The sequence below is a fragment of the Dromiciops gliroides genome, chromosome 5 (assembly GCF_019393635.1).
Source record: "Dromiciops gliroides isolate mDroGli1 chromosome 5, mDroGli1.pri, whole genome shotgun sequence".
NCBI lineage: Eukaryota > Metazoa > Chordata > Mammalia > Microbiotheria > Microbiotheriidae > Dromiciops > Dromiciops gliroides.
In genome coordinates this window covers 210,274,897-210,294,554 of record NC_057865.1, presented here as the reverse complement: position 1 = coordinate 210,294,554, position 19,658 = coordinate 210,274,897, and the positions used below count along the sequence as shown (strand labels likewise).

Genomic DNA, 19,658 nt, shown 5'->3' with positions numbered 1-19,658 from the left:
ATAATGAAAACAAATGTCAATAAGATTAAAACATTAAAAATTATTCTTTTGGAAGGTCATGAACTCCTACTGATTAAGAGGTAACTGGGGGCAGCTAAGGTGGTACAGTGGATAGAGCACCGGCCCTGGAGTCAGGAGGACCTGAGTTCAAATCCGGCCTCAAACACTTAACACTTACTAGCTGTGTGACCCTGGGCAAGTCACTTAACCCCAATTGCCTCACCAAAAAAAAAAAAAAAAAAAAAAAAAAAGAGGTAACTGGAAATTCAGAGCTGAGTTTTCAAGGGAAGTTTTTAAATAGTCTGATGTCTCTGTATCTGAAAACTGTCATTTGTAAAGTGACAATAATTTTTGAAACTTTCCTGTCATACAAAGCAGTCGAGAGCTTCTTTTACTTCTTCTGCATTCTTTTCTAGAGCATATTCAATTTCCTAAGTGGCAGCCTCTGGTTATAGATTACCATGCTGCTCTCAGTTACTAGAAATAAAATATTTATTGAAGTTCTTAAAAACCTGGAGTAGACATTTCTTTTCCTAAGAACCATTGGGTTACTGAGGTAGAACGGCCAAGATCAAGACCATTACACTCCTGAAAAGAGACTTAAAATTTCTTTCCATCCTCTATGAAGGTAAACCTACAGACTATCTTCCACAGCTCTGTTGTGTCTATGCAAAGACCTGTGAGTCAAAAAATTGGGCTCAGTAGCATTTATCAACTTTACAAGGAAAGTTCTAAGGATTTTAACTATAAAAATAGCTGGAAGGCATTTTATTGAAGAGAACAAAAACAGGTCCATAAATGGTATTATATATATTCATATAAATCAGAGGTCCAGGTCTCATCTATCCCACCCACCTGCTGGAATGATACCAAGATGCAGAAACTAGATAGACTGATGCAACTGAAACAGATTCTTATCTCCTCAAATCAAAGGTCCCAATCTCTGAAAAGTAGAGTTTTAACTGATTTTTTTTTGGGCAAGGTATTGGTATAATGGTTGTCAATAATAATGAGATCTGAATTTAGGTTCACCCAATTTCAAAAAAGGATCCTGAATTTCTGAATGTTCCTTTATATTTCTTTTAAGAAAATAAGTAAATTAAATATCTCATCCTTGAAGCATTAGGTCCTTTACATTTACAAAGAGTGGGATTAACTGTACCCACCTCAAAGGTCATTTCAAGGAGGTTTTTAGGAATTTGCATCACTCCTGTATCTCCTAGTTCACCTGACACACAGATCCAGGGGTTTGAAGTGATGATTGCATTGCTTAACTTCTTAATTGGAATGATCACTGATCTATAAGGAATCACTGAAGAGAAAACAATAGTTAATAAAAATCAAAGATATAAAATCTCACCCTCCTAACTGTTGGTTTCAATGAAAACATACACTTCTAAACTAAAACCAGTGTCAAGCATCAGGAGTTCCTTTAGATGGTAACATTGATAACCACACATTTATATCACTCTACTGATTAACTTTGCCTATTAACAGGGAAATCTTTGTACCAGCTTTTTGAACAAAGTCTTACATAGAGAAGGATTGAATACAACTTAAATATTACTCCTTTCTCTTCGATTTTCTCTGGTTATGACTTAAAGTATTAGAGCTTGGATTATTTGTATGGCCTGGTTTCACATCACAATGATCAATAAAACAGTAGCTACATCTGAGTGTCACTTATGGTGACATGTAAAAAGGAGCAGTAGGTAAAAACTCTAAGGGCCCACCCAGCCCTAAATCTAAGAGTTAGATGACTTCAGCTGAATTTGGCCACCCTCATGTACACCTGATGTCTATTCTAAGAACACGTCACTAGGGGTCACCAGCTCATAACATGGAATGCTTGAAAAAACCTTTAAATCACATTTATAAGCCATAGAGTAACACAAACCCTACCAATTTAGATATCATTCTTTATTTAAAAGTATGTGGGAAGGACAGTTAAAATTAATGGGAACATTCACAAACATCAAAGCCAAAGACTTCTCAGTGATATACTGTTTTAGTAGATTGGAAACACCTGATTGTGTTTGTGAACACCCTTAGGCTATTCTTCTTATTACTATTAATAAGATTAATACTAGCTGCATTCACATAGCACCTACTATGTGCTAGGCATTGTGCCAAGTATTTTACAAATTTTTCATTTTTTCTTCACAAAAACATTGGGAGGTAGGTGCTATTATTATCCTCATTTTAAAGTTGAGGAAACAGACAGAGATTAAATGACTTGTCTAAGGTTACATGGTTAGTAAGTGTCTGAGGTTGGATTTGATCTCATGGCTTCGTGACTCTTGGCCCAGCTTCAGCCATCTTCAGTTTCCAGGCACATCTCTATCTCATCATCGCTTGAGCCATCAAAGCCTGACTTTTCTACTGGTGCCTTCTTTTCCCTAAGTCTTTTTTTTTTCTTTCAGGGAACATGAGTAGTTCAGTATAGAAATGATCTTTCATATAAAACAGTTAAATATAAGTTTGTATATGGTTACTGTCCTCATCTAGTAAATTCAGGGATCTTTTCATTCTCTAAATAAGTTAAAAAAAATTTTTTTTCTTTCCTTTTGTGGGGCAATGAGGGTTAAGTGACTTGCCAGAGTCACACAGCTAGTAAGTGTCAAGTGTCTGAGGCCATATTTGAACTCAGGTTCTCCTGAATCCAAGGCCAGTGCTCTATCCACTGTGCCACCTAGCTGCCCTCTAAATAAGTTTTATAAGAAAGGCCTTCAGGTCTTGTAAATGACAAGCAGACAGAGGCAGCGAGGTGATGCAGTGGAAAGAGTTCTGGGCCTGGAGATGAAGGCTAATGGAGCTGTGAAAAGTAAAAAGACTCTTTAAAGACTGTCAGCAATCCACAGATAAAAGCTGGATGCTTGGGGCAGCTAGGTGGCGCAGTGGATAAAGCATTGGCCCTGGATTCAGGAGGACCTGAGTTCAAATCCAGCCTCAGACATTAACACTTACTAGCTGTGTGACCCTGGGCAAGTCACTTAACCCCAATTGCCTCACCAAAAAAAAAAAAAAAAAAAGTTGGATGCTTTCACACAATAAGATTCTCAAAGTTCATTTATTTTAGCTTTCCTTTTTTTTTTTTACTTACAGAAGGATCCAACATCATCAGTTTTGGTTATTTAAACTTATATTCCAAAAGGATTTAAGACTCCTAATGGCCTGCTTTCAATCCTTTTGTTTTAAAAACACATCATAGGAACTTTTTGTAATCATCTGGCAGAGTTGTGTGACTTTCTCTGGTGACATCTAGCAGTTTTGGTTTAGAGATACTGGGTAGGGAGATACAGGATAATCCAGAGTAAATCTGAGTATTTCACAATAAATACCTTTTAATACTTGTGAAAACTAATAATCAGCAACAGAATTATACCATTAGCAAACAAACAAATACAACCTAAAAAATAAAGATGTTATTGGTGCTATTCATTATGTAGTATATAGTAAACTCTTATCAGATATTCCATTAATTGTCTCTAAATAGGCACTTTAGCATTTACACTCATAAAGAGGACCTTGAAATAAGATCTTGAGATGCTTACTGTTGAGTGAAACAAATATTCTAAGTCTCTGAAAACTGGCAATCCATAATATGTACAATGCATATATATTGTAACAAAATAAGTGATGAGCCTGAACACTTCATTTCCACTACACTCCAGATTATGTTTACCCCAGTTTCCAAAATATCAGACTCACTGATTGTGGTGAATACACTAGTGAAACAGAAGTAGTCCACAGCATTGAGGGAAAGGAGGTGGTATAGAAACTGTTCTCTTTCTTCTTCACAGCGCAGGAAAGCATAACGTTTATAAAGTTTCCTGTTAAATAGTAAGGCAAGAACACTACTTCAGAAGATTGACTACCATGAGTTTATATTGATACTAACATACATCTCAAAGTATTCCAGGAGGTAAATGATCCCAGAGCTGTTTGCAGAAATATCATGTTAAATAAAGGAGTGTGCGGATGTGATGTGAATCCAAAGAGCTGTGCATGCTTAGTTCAATTCCTTTGTGCAGATCCTATTCTGGGGAATTCAAAGTCTATATCCTCACATCCAGTTCTAAAAACTGGGTATCGTCGCAGGAGGATATATTTAGTTTAGGTTTCTTGACAAAATAAAAGACAGAACATCAAGGGTTAATATACTTAAGTAGAATGAATGTGACAGCCTTTCTCAGGACCATCTTCCTGTAGGTAAGCACTCCTCTGAGGGCCTTTACTACAGAATTTACTTGCTCTTCATCTGCTATAGCTTCTGTGCACAGAATGGGTCTGGCCCTAGGGCTGTTACTTGTTCCAATATACACAAGAGAGCTAATTGCCCAGGTGTGTGTGTGTGTGTGTGTGTGTGTGTGTGTGTGTGCATGCATATACGAATACACATGCATGTGAGGTGTACAGTGAATTAGCTAGTTTCTGTAATTTCACTAATTTGTTTTTCAAACATGCAGGTCACAGCAAAAGAGAAATTTTGGAGTAAACTACTCTTACTTAGTTAGTGGTTGATTAGAAACCAGCTGCTTGAGATGTTGAGACAAGAGCTTCTTTTCAAGAGATAATCTTATCCATGCCCGAGCTCGACCCACATCAGTCTTGATTTCACTCATATTCTGAATGTGTCTGAAGAAGAGTGGCAAAAACAAAGAGATGTAAATTTATAAGCATCACTTTAAACTGATAAAGAAGTGATATGACACTTGATATTTCAATGTTCTTTTATACACAGGAGATACATGATAACATAAAATTCATGTTCATTAATTTTTTTGGGGGGTGAGGCAATTGGGGTTAAGTGACTTGCCCAAGGTCACACAGTTAGTAAGTGTTAAGTGTCTGAGATCAGATTTGAACTCAGGTCTTCCTGATTCCAGGACCAGTGCTGCTCCACCTAGCTTCCCTCCATGTTCATTAAATTTCAAAAAGCTCTACTGTCAGGTTTTACAAGGCAAGTACTTTGGTAAATTCAGAAAATTTAACATTCAGTTTACTTTTCCAGAACAGCATACTTCCTTGATTTAGGTTTAACCTGTGCAAGCTTATGTTATGAACTTGAACAAAACACCCATAAATTCTGTGTTGGATAGGAAATTGTTATATAGCTATTGTTCCCATTTAAAACCCCTTGAGGGGGCAGCTAGATGGAGCAGTGGTTAAAGCACCGGCCCTGGATTCAGGAGTACCTGAGTTCGGATCCGGCCTCAGACACTTGATACTTACTAGCTGTGTGACCCTGGGAAAGTCACTTAACCCCAATTGCCTGCAAAACAAACAAACAAACCCCAAACCAAAAATAAAACCCCTTGAAACAAACAACAGGCTAATCTGTATATTCAGAGCTTTACCATCTTGACTAAATATCTTTTGCAAATTCAATACATTAGGAAAACTTTTGAAAATATTATATTTTTCTAGACTGTCTCTGAGAATGCATGAAATTATAAACCACATAGCACTGAATAGTACTAAAGATAACAAAAGTTCTGTAAAATTCTGAAAGTTAAAAACTAAGAAAATTGTGTTGTCACTTCAGTTGTCACCCAATCTGAATGTTAAGCACAGGTCTACTAAAAATTCAAAGCTATGTCTATTAAGATTGAATTGACCTTCCAGATAATTTGGTAAATAAAAATAAAAGGGGGATTACCCTGCTGACTTTTTCTTTACTTACCCACCTCTTTACTTTTCTTAATTTTCAGAATGATTCCTACTAGCTCTGAGATTGGCAAGAACATGAAGTATGAAATCTTCAATCCTAATTTTTAAGGAGTTATTTTCTTCAGAGAGCTTTTGTACCTCCTTTTCCATTTGGCCAATTCAGGTTTTCAAGGCATTCTTTTCCTGATTGGCTTTTTGTACCTCTTTTACCAGTTGGCCTAGTATGGTTTTTTCCTTCCTAGTATGTTTTTTTTAAAATTTTTATTAATTTAAATTATTTTATTTTATTTTATTTTTTGTGAGGCAGTTGGGGTTAAGTGACTTGCCCAGGGTCACACAGCTAGTAAGTGTTAAGTGTCTGAGGCCGGATTTGAACTCAGGTCCTCCTGAATCCAGGGCCGGTGCTCTATCCACTGTGCCATCTAGCTGCCCCAGTATGTTTTTTTGGTTTTTTGCGGGGCAAATGGGGGTTAAGTGACTTGCCCAGGGTCACACAGCTAGTAAGTGTCAAGTGTCTGAGGCCGGATTTGAACTCAGGTCCTCCTGAATCCAGGGCCAGTGCTCTATCCACTGCGCCACCTAGCTGCCCCCCCCCCAGTATATTTTTTAAGGTGTTATTTTCTTCAGTATTTTTTTGTTTCTCCTTTACGAAGCTGTTGACTTTTTTTTCCCCCCAGGGCAATGAGGGTAAAGTGACTTGCCCAGGATCACACAGCTAGTAAGTGTCAAGTGTCTGAGGCTGGATTTGAACTCAGGTCCTCCTGAATCCAGGGCCAGTGCTTTATCCACTGTGCCAACTAGCTGCTCCTGTTGACTTTTTTTTCATGATTTTCTTGCATCACTCATTTCTCTTTCCATTTTTCCCTCTACTTCTCTTACTTTATTTTCAAAGTCCTTTTTGACCCCTTCTATGGCCTGAGACCAATTCATATTTTTCTTGGAAGCAGGAGCTTTCACTTTGTTATGTTCTTCTGAGTATGTATTTTGATCTTCCTTGTCACCACAGAAACTTTCTATGGTCAGAGTTTTTTTCTGTTTGCTCATTTTCTTGGACTATTTGTTAAAGTGGGGCACTGCTTCCAGGGTAGAGGGTACACTGTCCCAAGCTTCAGGAGGTTTGTGCAGCTGTTTTCAGAAGTACTTCTAGGGATTTGTAAGTTTTTAGTTCTTCCAAGGTGGTATGATTTAAGGAGAGATATGTTCACCATTCTCCTGGCCTGTGCTGTGTTCTGTAAGCAACCACAGGCCTGCTTTTCTGCCTCAGTGCTAGCAAAGAGATCCCTGTGATTTCCTTCTGGCCAACTGTTCGACCCCCTTACCATCTGTGGGCTGAGTTCCAGAAGCAGTTGCTCTTGCTGCTTATTCAGAGACTCCTGGTTTGCTGTGGCTGTGGCTGTGTTTGCACTGGGGCTGGGGCTGGGTCTGCACTGGTTTGGCCTGCACTGGGTTGTGCTCCACTCTCACCCATATAACAGACCTTTTCTGCCAACCTTCTAAGTTGTCTTTGGCTGGAAAACTATTTCACCCTGTTTTTTTGTGGGTTATGCTGCTCCAGGAATTGTCTTATGGCATTATTTGAAGATATTTTAAGGGGTATTGGGGAGAGCTCAGGCAAGTCACTACCTTTCCTCTGCCATCTTGGCTCTGCCCCCCAGTATGTAATCTTTATATCCATCCTCCCAAATCTTTTACCAATGCCCATAACCATATACATCCCATACCCTCCTTTACATTACTCCATAACTCATGGTCCTGAGGCTTTCACAGAAGTTGTGTAAGACTGTTAAACTTCAAAGCTGATATATGATCAAATATCCTAGAGAAATGAGAATCACACATTATATCTCAGTCCCTACTACAAACTGCCAGGAATGGAATATAAAATAGTCTGATATCATTTTTGTAGGGCTATATCTTTTCTGAGCTAAAAACTATTATAGATGACCCCATATTAAAAATTGGTATCAATCAAGACAACTGATAAACACTCATCCTCATGAAGGGCAGTAGAAAACTCAAACAGCCAAAGCCCTTGTGAGCTTTTGAAATAGTAGAGGGTTTTTTTCCCCTAGGAATGATCCCTGTAGAAACATCAATGCTGTTGACTGTAAGCAATCAGGGCAAAAGGCACAGACATTCATCATGTAACATTAAAGTATTTAATCCACATTCAAATGTACTCAACATACCTAACTATTGTATAAAATGGGTTCTTAATGGGGGGGAGTGTCAGTGAAATTTTAAAATATGTATCTTTTCATAAATGCATTTTAATATAATTGGTTTTCTTTATAATCTTATGTACTTAATGCATTTAAAAATATTATTTTGCAGCTTTGGGATCTCTTATCCCAGAGATGATAAAGGGATCAGACAAATAACTGGTCAGAAAGAGATTATAGGGGACCTTTGCTGACACTTGGGTACAGGGCAATGTTTGGAAATTATATTGTCCATACTCAGTTTTAGGTTGCAGTTCCCGAGTGCAGAGGAGCACCTGTGGCAGGTAACAACGGAACAGGAGATCTGCTGAGGTCCTAAGGCAGGGAGTAGGACTAGTGCTTGTGGCTATAGGAGAGCAGAGGATATGGTAATGGTCCCAGGGCTAAGAGGAGTGTTAGCTCTTGTGGTTGTAGGGAGCAAGGACACTTCCTAGGTAAAGACAAGAGCACATACCAGGAGAGCAGTGACCACACCTCTCCCAGGATCACACCAACCAGGAAGCACTGAAAACTTGCAGAACTAGCTCTGAAAACAGCAGCATTTAAAAACCTGAAGCTTGGGAAAGTGTCTCCCCAATGCCAGGTGAGCAGAGCCCAAATTTGACATAAAATTCAAAGTCAAGAAATTGGCTGGGAAAATGAGCAAACAACAACAACAACAAGAACTTCACCATAAAGAGCTACTATAGTGGCAGGGAAAATCAAGAAAGAAACTCAGAAGACAAGAACATGAAAACGCCACAAACAAAGCCTCAAAGAAAAATGCTACTTGGACACAAACTCAACAAGAATTCTTTAAAGAGTTAGCAATAAGAGTGGTTGAAGAAAAATTAGGAAAAGAGAGTAATGCAAGAAATTTTTTTTTTTTTGGCCGGGCAATGGGGGTTAAGTGACTTGCCCAGGATCACACAGCTAGTAAGTGTCAAGTGTCTGAGACCAGATTTGAACTCAGGTCCTCCTGAATCCAGGGCACCTAGCTGCCCCTGAATTTTTTTTTTTTAAAGAATTAGCAGCTTGGTAAAAGAGGCACAACATACTGAAGAAAATAACTTAAAAAACCCAGAACTGGCAAAATGATAAAATTCACTGAAGAAAATAATTCTTTAAAAATTGGAATGGGGGGTAGCTAGGTGGTGCAGTGGATAAAGCACCGGCCCTGGATTCAGGAGGACCTAAGTTCAAATCTGGCCCCAGACACTTGACACTTACCAGCTGTGTGACCTTGGGCAAGTCACTTAACCCCCATTGCCCTGCAAAAAAAAAAAAAAAAAAAACCAAACCAAAACAAAAACCACACACAAAAAAACCCACCAAACAAAAAAACCAAAACCAAAAATTGGAACGGGGCAAAAGGAAACTAATGACTACGTGAAATATCAAGAAACAATAAAACAAAGTCAAAAGAATGAAAAAAATAGAAAAAAATGTGAAATATCTCATCAGGAATACAAGTGATGTGGAAAACAGACCCAAGAAAGATAATTTAAGAATTGCTGGACCTCTAAATAAAATACTAGCTAGGAGACTACAACAATATATCACAAAGATATAGTAGGATTTATAACCAGGAATGCAGGTATGATTTAACATAAGGAAAACTATTAACATAATTGATCATGTGAATAACAAAAGTGATAAGTCATATGATTATATTACTAGATGCAGAAAAAGCTTTTGACAAAATACAATACTCGTTCTTATTAACATTCAAAAGCCAAGGTATAAATAGATTTTTTTTCCTTAAGCAATAAAAAGCATCTACCTAAAACCATCAGCAAGTATTACTTGTAATGGAGATAAATTAGAAGTCTTCCCAATAAGATTAGGAGTGAAATAAGGATGCCAATATTATTCAATACTGTATTAGAAATGCTAGTAGGGGCAGCTAGGTGGCGCAGTGGATAAAGCACCGACCTTGGATTCAAGAGGACCTGAGTTCAGATCCCGCCTCAGACACTTGACACTTACTAGCTGTGTGACCCTGGGCAAGTCACTTAACCCTCACTGCCCCACAAAAAACCCCACAAACAAACAAACAAAAAACAACAAAAAAAAGAAATGTTAGCAATAGAAAAAGAAATTGAAGTAATTAGAATGGGCAATGAGGTAATAAAATTATCTCTTTTTGTAGACAATATAATGATATATTTGGAAAATCTTAAGAGATTCAACTAAAAAGTTAATTAAAGGGGCAGCTAGGTGGCACAGTGGATAGAGCACTGGCCCTGGAGTCAGGAGTACCTGAGTTCAAATACGGCCTCAGACACTTAACACTTACTAGCTGTGTGACCCTGGGCAAGTCACTTAACCCCAATTGCCTCACTAAAAAATAAAAAAAAGTTAATTAAAATAATAATTTTAGCAAAGTAGTAGGATATAAAATAAACCCACATAAGTCATTAGCATTCTATATATCACCAATAAAACCTTGCAATAAGAGAAAGTCGGAGATAGCCCATTTAAAATAACCATAGACAGGGGCGGAGCCAAGATGGCGGAGAGGAAGCAGCAAGCTGCCTGAGCTCTCCTTCTGTTCCCTCAAAACGAACATTAAATCAAGCCTCTGGACGGATTCTGAAACTACAGAACCTGAAAAGAGACAGAGAGACACAGTCCTCCAACCAGAGATAATTTAGAAGACTTCAGGAAAAGGTCGGTCTGACTCCGGCAAAAGGGAGGCCCAGCGCAGGGCAGCAACCCAGCGCCGAGGGGGTCGGGGCAAGTCAGCAGGAGCTGCGGGCCACAGCTGAACAACTGAGGCTTCCGGAACCTGGTTCAAAAATCTGGTGGCCAAGAAGGACAGTGGAAAAACCTACCTGCACCGGCCGAGAGGGCCACGAACGGCGGGATCAGACGCCGGGGTCTGGCGCCTGGCTGGCCGAGCACAATCAGACAGGAAGTGCAGGGCGGGGGATCTCCACACACCATTAAGGCCTCAGAGTAAAAGCCCGGTCACACAGCACCTATACACCTGCACAAGAAGCCCAAAACAGGGACCCTGGTGCCCCCAGAGCAGACCTCAACTTAAAGAATAAATAAATAGGCTGCAATAATGAGTAAGAAGCAAAAAAGAGCCCTCTCCATTGAGAGCTTCTGTATCAATAGGGAAGAAGCCAACACAAACTCAGATGAGGACAATAGCCTCAAATTGGCTACATCTGAAGCCTCACAAGGGAAGGTGAATTGGTCGCAAGAACAAAAGGCCTTCCTGGAAGAGCTCAAAAAGGATTTTAAAAATCAATTGCAAGAGGTAGAAGAAAAAATGGGGAGATAAATGAAAGCAAAACAAAAAAACTATGAAAAAAGAATCAGCAGCTTGGAAAAGGAAGCTGAAGAAAACAAAGCCTTAAAAAATTCATTTGGCCATATGGAAAAAAAGCTGCATAATCTCACTGAAAAAACAATACCTTAAAAAATTCACTTGGCCAAATGGAAAAAAAGGTGCATAATCTCACTGAAGAAAACAATACCTTAAAAAATTCACTTAGCCAAATGGAAAAAAAGGTGCATAATCTCACTGAAGAAAACAATGCCTTAAAAATTAAAGTGGGACAGTTGGAAGATAAGGAATCCATGAGACACCAAGAATCAGTCAAGCAGAATAAAAAAAAATGAAAAAATAGAAGAAAGTGTGAAATACCTCATTGGAAAGACAACTGATCTGGAAAACAGATCGAGGAGAGACAATTTGAGAATCACTGGACTGCCTGAAAGCCATGACCAGAAAAAGAATCTAGACACCATATTCCAGGAAATTATTAAGGAGAACTGCCCTGATATCATAGAATCAGAGGATAAAATCATCATTGAAAGAATCCACCGATCACCTCCTGAAAGAGACCCCAAAAGGAAAACTCCAAGGAATATTGTAGCCAAATTCCAGAATTATCAGGTGAAGGAGAAAATACTCCAAGCAGCCAGAAAGAAGCAATTTAAATATCATGGAGCCACAGTCAGGATTACTCAGGACCTGGCAGCTTCAACATTAAAGGACCGCAAGGCTTGGAATATGATATTCCGGAAGGCAAAGGAGCTTGGATTGCAGCCGAGAATCTATTACCCAGCAAAACTGATCATTCTCTTTCAGGAGAAAAGATGGACATTTAATGACATTGGGGACTTTCAATCTTTCTTGGTGAAAAGACCAGAACTGAATAGAAAATTTGATCTCAACATACAAGACTCAAGAGAAGTTTAAAAAGGTAAACAGAGGGGGAAAAAAGTTACCCTATTAGGTTAAACTGTTTATGTCTCTACACAGGAAGATAATACTCATAACTCTTAAGAACTGTAAATGTATTTGGGCAGAGAGAAGGACTTTATATAGAGGGTATAAATATAAATTGTCTTTGATGTGATGATACAAAAGAATTAAGGGGATAAAAAGCGAGTCTATGGGGAGGAGAGGAAAGGGGAGGTGGAATGGGATGAATTATATCATATGAAGAGGTGGAAAAAAACCTATTACAATAGAGGGAAAGAAAGAAGGGGGGAACATGGTTTCAACCCTATTCTCATTAGATTTGACTCAAAGAGGGAATAACATATACGTTCATTGGGATAAAGAAACTTAACTCATTCTTTAGGGAAACAAAAGGGGAAGGGAAAGGGGGGGACTGATAGAAGGGAGGACAAAAGCAAGGGAGAAAAGGGTAAAGAAAAGAGAGGGGGTGATAAAAAGGGAGGGCAGATCGGGGGAGGCAGGGGTAAGAAGTAAAACATCGGTGAGGAGGAATAGGGTGAAAGAAGGGGGGAAAAGTACAAAGGGGGTAAATAGAATGGAGGGGAATAGACAGTAATAATAACTGTGAATGTGAATGGGATGAACTCTGCTATAAAACGGAAGCGAATTGCAGAGTGGATTAAAAACCAGAACCCTACAATATGCTGTTTACAAGAAACACATTTGAAGCAGAGAGATACACACAGAGTAAAGGTAAAAGGCTGGAGCAGAATATATTATGCCTCAGCTAAAGTAAAAAAGGCAGGGGTAGCAATCCTTATCTCAGACAAAGTGCAGGCAAAAATAGATCTCATTAAAAGAGATAAGGAAGGAAATTAATCTTACTTAAAGGTACTATAGATAATGAAGTAATATCAATATTAAATATGTATGCGCCAAGTGGTATAGCATCCAAGTTCTTAGAGGAGAAGTTAAATGAGTTACAAGAGGAATTAGATAGTAATACTATACTAGTGGGGGATCTGAATCTCCCCCTCTCAGAATTAGATAAATCTAGCCAAAAAATAAATAAGAAAGAAGTGAAAGAGGTGAATAGATTACTAGAAAAGTTAGACATGATAGATGTCTGGAGAAAATTGAATGGGGATAGAAAGGAATATACCTTTTTCTCAGCAGTACATGGCACATTTTCAAAAATTGACCATGTATTAGGGCACAAAAACATCATAGTCAAATGTAGAAAGGCAGAAATAGTAAATGCATCCTTCTCAGATCATGATGCAATAAAAATTACATGTAAGAAAGAGCCAGGGAAAAGTAGAATGAAAATCAATTGGAAACTAAATAATTTCATTCTAAAGAATGAATGGGCCAAACAAGAAATCATAGAAACAATCAATAACTTTATCCAAGAGAATGACAATAATGAGACAACATACCAAAATCTATGGGATGCAGCCAAAGCAGTGCTTAGGGGAAAATTTATAGCTCTAAATGCTTACATGAATAAAAAAGAGAAAGAGGAGATTAATGAATTGGGCATGCAACTTAAAAAGTTAGAAAAAGAACAAATTCGAAATCCCCAATTAGACACTAAATTAGAGATCCTGAAAATTAAAGGAGAAATTAATAAGATTGAAAGCAAAAAAACTATAGAATTAATCAATAAAACTAAGAGCTGGTTTTATGAAAAAACCAATAAAATAGATAAAATATTGGTTAATTTGATTAAAAAAAAGAAAGAAGAAAACCAAATTACCAGTATCAAAAATGAAAAGGGTGATGTTACCACCAATGAAGTGGAAATTAAAGCAATAATTAGGAAATATTTTGCCCAACTGTATGCCAATAAATTTGACAATCTAAATGAAATGGATGAATATTTACAAAGATACAAACTGCCCAGGTTAACTGAAGAGGAAATAAAATCCTTAAATAAACCCATATTAGAAAAAGAAATTGAACAAGCTATTAATGAACTCCCTAAGAAAAAATCCCCAGGGCCAGATGGATTTACGGGTGAATTTTACCAAACATTTAAAGAACAATTAATTCCAATATTATACAAATTATTTGGAAAAATAGGTGAAGAAGGAGTTCTACCAAATTCGTTTTATGACACAAATATCGTGGTGATACCAAAACCAGGCAAAGCAAAAACAGAGAAAGAAAATTATAGACCAATCTCCCTAATGAATATTGATGCTAAAATCTTAAATAAGATATTAGCAAGGAGATTACAGCAAGTGATCACCAGGATAATACACTATGACCAGGTGGGATTTATACCAGGAATGCAGGGCTGGTTCAACATTAGGAAAACTATTAACATAATCAACCACATCAATAAGAAAACCAACTGAAATCATATGATTATCTCAATAGATGCAGAGAAAGCTTTTGACAAAGTACAGCACCCATTCCTAATAAAAACACTAGAGAGTTTAGGAATAGGGGGAGCTTTCCTTAGAATAATAAACAGTATCTACCTAAAGCCATCAGCAAGTATTATATGCAATGGAGATAAATTAGAGGCCTTCCCAATAAGATCAGGGGTGAAACAGGGATGTCCATTATCACCCCTATTATTTAATATTGTTCTAGAAATGTTAGCTTTAGCAATCAGAGAAGAGAAGGGAATTAAAGGAATTAGAATAGGCAAGGAGGAAACAAAACTATCACTCTTTGCAGATGATATGATGGTATACTTAAGGAATCCTCGAGAATCAAGTCAAAAATTACTTGAAACAATTAACAACTTTAGCAAAGTAGCAGGATTTATGCTACTTTCATCAGCATTTCTATACATGACCAACAAAGTCCAGCAGCAAGAGATAGAAAGAGAAATTCCATTCAAAGTAACGGTAGATAATATAAAATACTTGGGAGTCTACTTGCCAAGACAAACCCAGGAACTCTATGAACACAACTACCAAACACTCTTCACACAAATCAAATCAGATCTAAATAATTGGAAAGATATCAATTGCTCATGGATAGGCAGAGCTAATATAGTAAAAATGACAATACTGCCTAAATTAATTTACTTATTCAGTGCCATACCAATCAGACTACCTAAAAATTATTTTATACAGCTAGAAAAAATAATAACAAAATTCATCTGGAAAAACAAAAAATCAAGAATATCCAGGGAAATAATGAAAAAAAATTCACAGGAAGGTGGGTTAGCGGTACCAAACCTGGAGCTTTACTATAAAGCGGCAGTCATCAAAACTATCTGGTACTGGCTAAAAAATAGAGTGGTAGATCAATGGAATAGGCTAGGCTCAGGAAATGCAGTAGTAAATGACACTAGTAATGTAGTGTTTGATAAACCCAAAGACTCCAGCTTCTGGAATAGGAACTCAGTATTTGACAAAAACTGCTGGGAAAACTGGAAGATAGTATGGCAGAAATTAGGCATAGACCAACATCTTACACCTTATACTAAAATAAGGTCAAAATGGATACATGATTTAGACATAAGAGGTGATACCATAGGTAAATTAGGAGAGAAAGGAATAGTGTACCTATCAGATCTTTGGAAAGGAAAACAGTTTTTGACCAAACAAGAGATAGAGTATATTATAAAATGCAAAATGGATGATTTTGATTATATTAAATTAAAAAATTTTTGTACAAACAGAAGCAATGCATCCAAAATTGGAAGGGAGGCAGAAAGCTGGGAAACAATTTTTGAGGCCAGTGCTTCTGATAAAGGCCTCATCTCTAAAATATATAGGGAATTAAATCAAATTTATAAGAATCCAAGTCATTCCCCAATTGAGAAATGGTCAAAGGATATGAACAGGCAGTTTTCTGATGAAGAAACCAAAGCTATCTATTCCCATATGAAAAAATGCTCTAAATCTCTAATGATTAGAGAGATGCAAATTAAAACAACTCTGAGGTACCACCTGACACCTATCAGATTGGCTAAAATGACAAAAAAGGAAGATAATAAATGTTGGAGAGGCTGTGGGAAAATTGGAACACTAATGCATTGTTGGTGGAGCTGTGAGCTGATCCAACCATTCTGGAGAGCAATTTGGAATTATGCCCAAAGGGCGATAAAGCTGTGCATACCCTTTGACCCAGCAATACCACTTTTAGGTCTTTTGTCCAAAGAAATCATGGAAGGGGGAAAGGGACCCACATGTACAAAAAATATTTATAGCTGCTCTTTATGTGGTAGCAAGGAATTGGAAGTTGAGGGGGTGCCCATCCATTGGGGAATGGCTGGACAAGTTGTGGTATATGAATACAATGGAATACTATTGTGCTGTAAGAAATGATGAGCAGGAAGAGTTCAGAGAAACCTGGAGGGTCTTACGTGAGCTGATGATGAGTGAGATGAGCAGAACCAGAAGAACATTGTACACAGTATCATCAACATTGAGTGTTGACCTACTGTGATGGACTATATTCTTCTCACCAATGCAATGGTACAGAAGAGTTCCAGGGAACTCATGATAGAAGAGGATCTCCAAATCCAAGAAAAAAAAAAGAAAGAAAGAACTGTGGAGTATAGATGCTGATTGAACCATATTATTTCTTTTGTTTTCGATGCTGTTGGTTTTTTTTTTTTCTTTCTATTTTGAGGTTTTGCATCACTGCTCTGATTCTTTCTCTTGTAACAGGATTAATGCAGAAATAGGATTAATGTTATTATGTGTATATATATGTGTGTGTGTATATATATATATGTATATGTATAGAGATATATAGATATAACCTATATCAGATTACCTGCTGTCTAGGGGAGGGGGGAGGGAGGGGTGGGAGGGAGAAAAATCTGAAATTGTAAAGCATGTATAAACAAAAGTTGAGAACTATCTTTACATGTAATGGAAAAAATAAAATACCTCATACATTAAAATAAAATAAAATAAAATAACCATAGACAAACTAAAATACCTGCCAAGACAAGCACCCAGGAACTACAAGAACATAATTATAAAACACTTTTTATACAAATAAAATCAGATTTAAGTAATTAGAGAAATATCAACTGTTCATGGTTGGGTGGAGTCAAAATAATAAAAATAACAATTCTACTTAAACAAATCTACTTATTAAATGACATTCCAGTTAAACTACCAAGAGATTATTTTTATTAAGCTATATATATGTAATAATAATATGTGTATATATAATATGTGTATATATATGCATATTATAATAATGTATAATAGTAGAGGTCATTTGAAAGAATGGAGGGTTGGAAATATTAAGGGACCTGGTTGAAAACAATTGGAAGGGAGGGCAGCTAAATGGCACAGTGGATAAAGCACTGGTCCTGGATTCAGGATGACCTGAGTTCAAATCCGGCCTCAGACACTTGATACTTACTAGGTGTGTGACCCTGGGCAAGTCACTTAACCCTCATTACCCCGCCAAAAAAAAAAAAAAAGATTGGAAGGAGGGAGGCTTAGTGGTGCCAGGTCTTGAATTGTACTGTAAAGCAGTGATTGTTAAGACTATCTGGTAATCAATGCAATGGCACAAAAGAGTTCCAGGGAACTTGTGATAGAAGAGGATCTCCAAATCCAAGGAAAAAAAAAAAAAGAACTGCGGAATATAGATGCTGAATGAACCATACTATTTCTTTTGTTTTTGATGCTGTTTTTTTCTATTTTGAGGTTTTTCATCATTGCTCTGATTTTTTCTCTTATAACATGACTAATGTAGAAATATGTTTAATGTTATTATGTGTGTGTGTGTGTGTATATATATATATATATATATATATATATATATATATATATATATATATATATATATATATATATATATATAACCTACATCAGATTACCTGCTGTCTAGGGGAGGGGACAGGGAGGGGAGGGAGGGAGAAAAATCTGAAATTGTAAAGCTTGTATAAACAAAAGTTGAGAACTATCTTTACATGTAACGGAAAAAAAATTACTTTATTAATTAAAAAAAAAAGACTATCTGGTATTGGCTAGGAGATGGAGGGGTGGAACGGTGCAGCACAGTGGACATACAAAACACAAGTGTAGGGATTTAGGCTTTTGGGATGGGAATACATTTTTGGTGGAGATTGTTGGGAGGGCTGGAGAACAGTCTGGTGAAGATTGGGTATGGATCGATATCTTACACCATTTACCAAGATGGGGCCAGGGTACATACATGGCTTATATATAAAGGTAGATATTACAGGAAAACTGGAAGAACATGGAAGATATTATCTATTAGATTTATATATAGGAGAAGAATTTATGAATAAATAAGAGATAGAGGGCACTGTGAGATATAAAATGGATAATTTTGATTACATTAAATTAAAAGGGTTTTGTACAAATAAAAACAACATAGCCAAGATTAGAAGGAAAGCAGAAAATTGGGAAAAAATTTTATAGACAGTTTCTTGGATAAAGTTCTAATATCTCAAATATAGAGAACTTTGTCAAATATATAGGAATATGGTCAAAGGATATGAAAAGGCATTTTTGGATGAGGAAATCAAAACTGTATAAAGTTATATGAAAACTGCTCTAAATCACTACTGATTAGAGAAATGCAAATTAAAACAACTTTAAGATATCATCTCAAACCTCTTATATTGGCTAAAATGATAGAAGGGGGAAATGCAAAATGTTGGAGGGGGATGTGGAAAAATTGGGACATTAATACATTGTTGGTGGAACTGTAAAATGATCCAACCATTTTGGAGAGCAATCTGGAATTAGGTGTGTTTCCCAAGGTGATGAAGGAAAAAGGAAAAGAATCTAAATGTTCTAAAATATTATAAATTCTAAAATTATAATAGCTCTCTGTGGTGGCAAAGAACTGGAAACTGAAGAGATGCCCATTAATTGGGGAATGGCTAAACAAGTGGTGGTACATGATTGTGATGGAATACTACTATGCTGTAAGAAATGGTAAGCTGGTTGATTTTAGAGAAACATTGAGACTTGCATGAAATAATGAAAACTGAAACAGGCAGGACAACATAGGGTTCCCTATGTAGGCAGTAACAACAATATTGTTCAAAGAACAATTTTATAAAAATAAGAGTCATTTGTCAATTGATAAAAGGTCAAGGCAGTTTTCAGAAGAAATCAAAGCTATCTATAATCATATGAAAAATGTTCTAAATCATTATTGATTAGAAAAAACAAATCAAAACAACTCTGTGATACCATATCATATCCATCAGAAATGACGAATACTGGAGGGGATGTGTGAAAATAGGTACACTAATGGATTCTTAGTGGAGTTGTGAACTGGTCTAACCTTTCTGGAGAATAATTTGGAATTGTGGCCAAAGGGCTATAAAACTGCATATACCCTTTGACTTAGCAATACCATTACTAGGTTTATATACCAAAGAGATCTTTTTGTGGTAGAAACTGAGGGGATGCCCATCAACTGGGGAATGGCTGAATAAGTTGTGGTACATATGATTATGATGGAATACTACTACACTATAAGAAATAATGAACAGGATGGTTTCAGAAATACCTGCAGAACCAGAGATTACTTTACATAGTAATACCAATATTGTAACAATGTTCAACTGTTGAAACACTCAGCTACTCTGATCAATACTGTTA

The 19,658-nt window shown here is 36.9% G+C and overlaps 1 protein-coding gene across 2 annotated transcripts in view; it reads right to left on the bottom strand.

Annotated features, from left to right (window-relative positions):
* Positions 1 to 19,658, bottom strand: part of DENND5B (DENN domain containing 5B) — a 191,351-nt gene that overhangs the window by 22,915 nt on the left and 148,778 nt on the right. For both annotated transcript variants that reach the window (XM_043965769.1, XM_043965770.1), the window contains 3 exons: positions 4,510 to 4,638; positions 3,712 to 3,833; positions 1,167 to 1,312 (listed from right to left, as the gene is read on the bottom strand). In XM_043965769.1, coding sequence (XP_043821704.1) covers positions 1,167 to 1,312; positions 3,712 to 3,833; positions 4,510 to 4,638 — 397 coding nt within the window. The remainder of the gene's footprint in view (positions 1 to 1,166; positions 1,313 to 3,711; positions 3,834 to 4,509; positions 4,639 to 19,658) is intronic.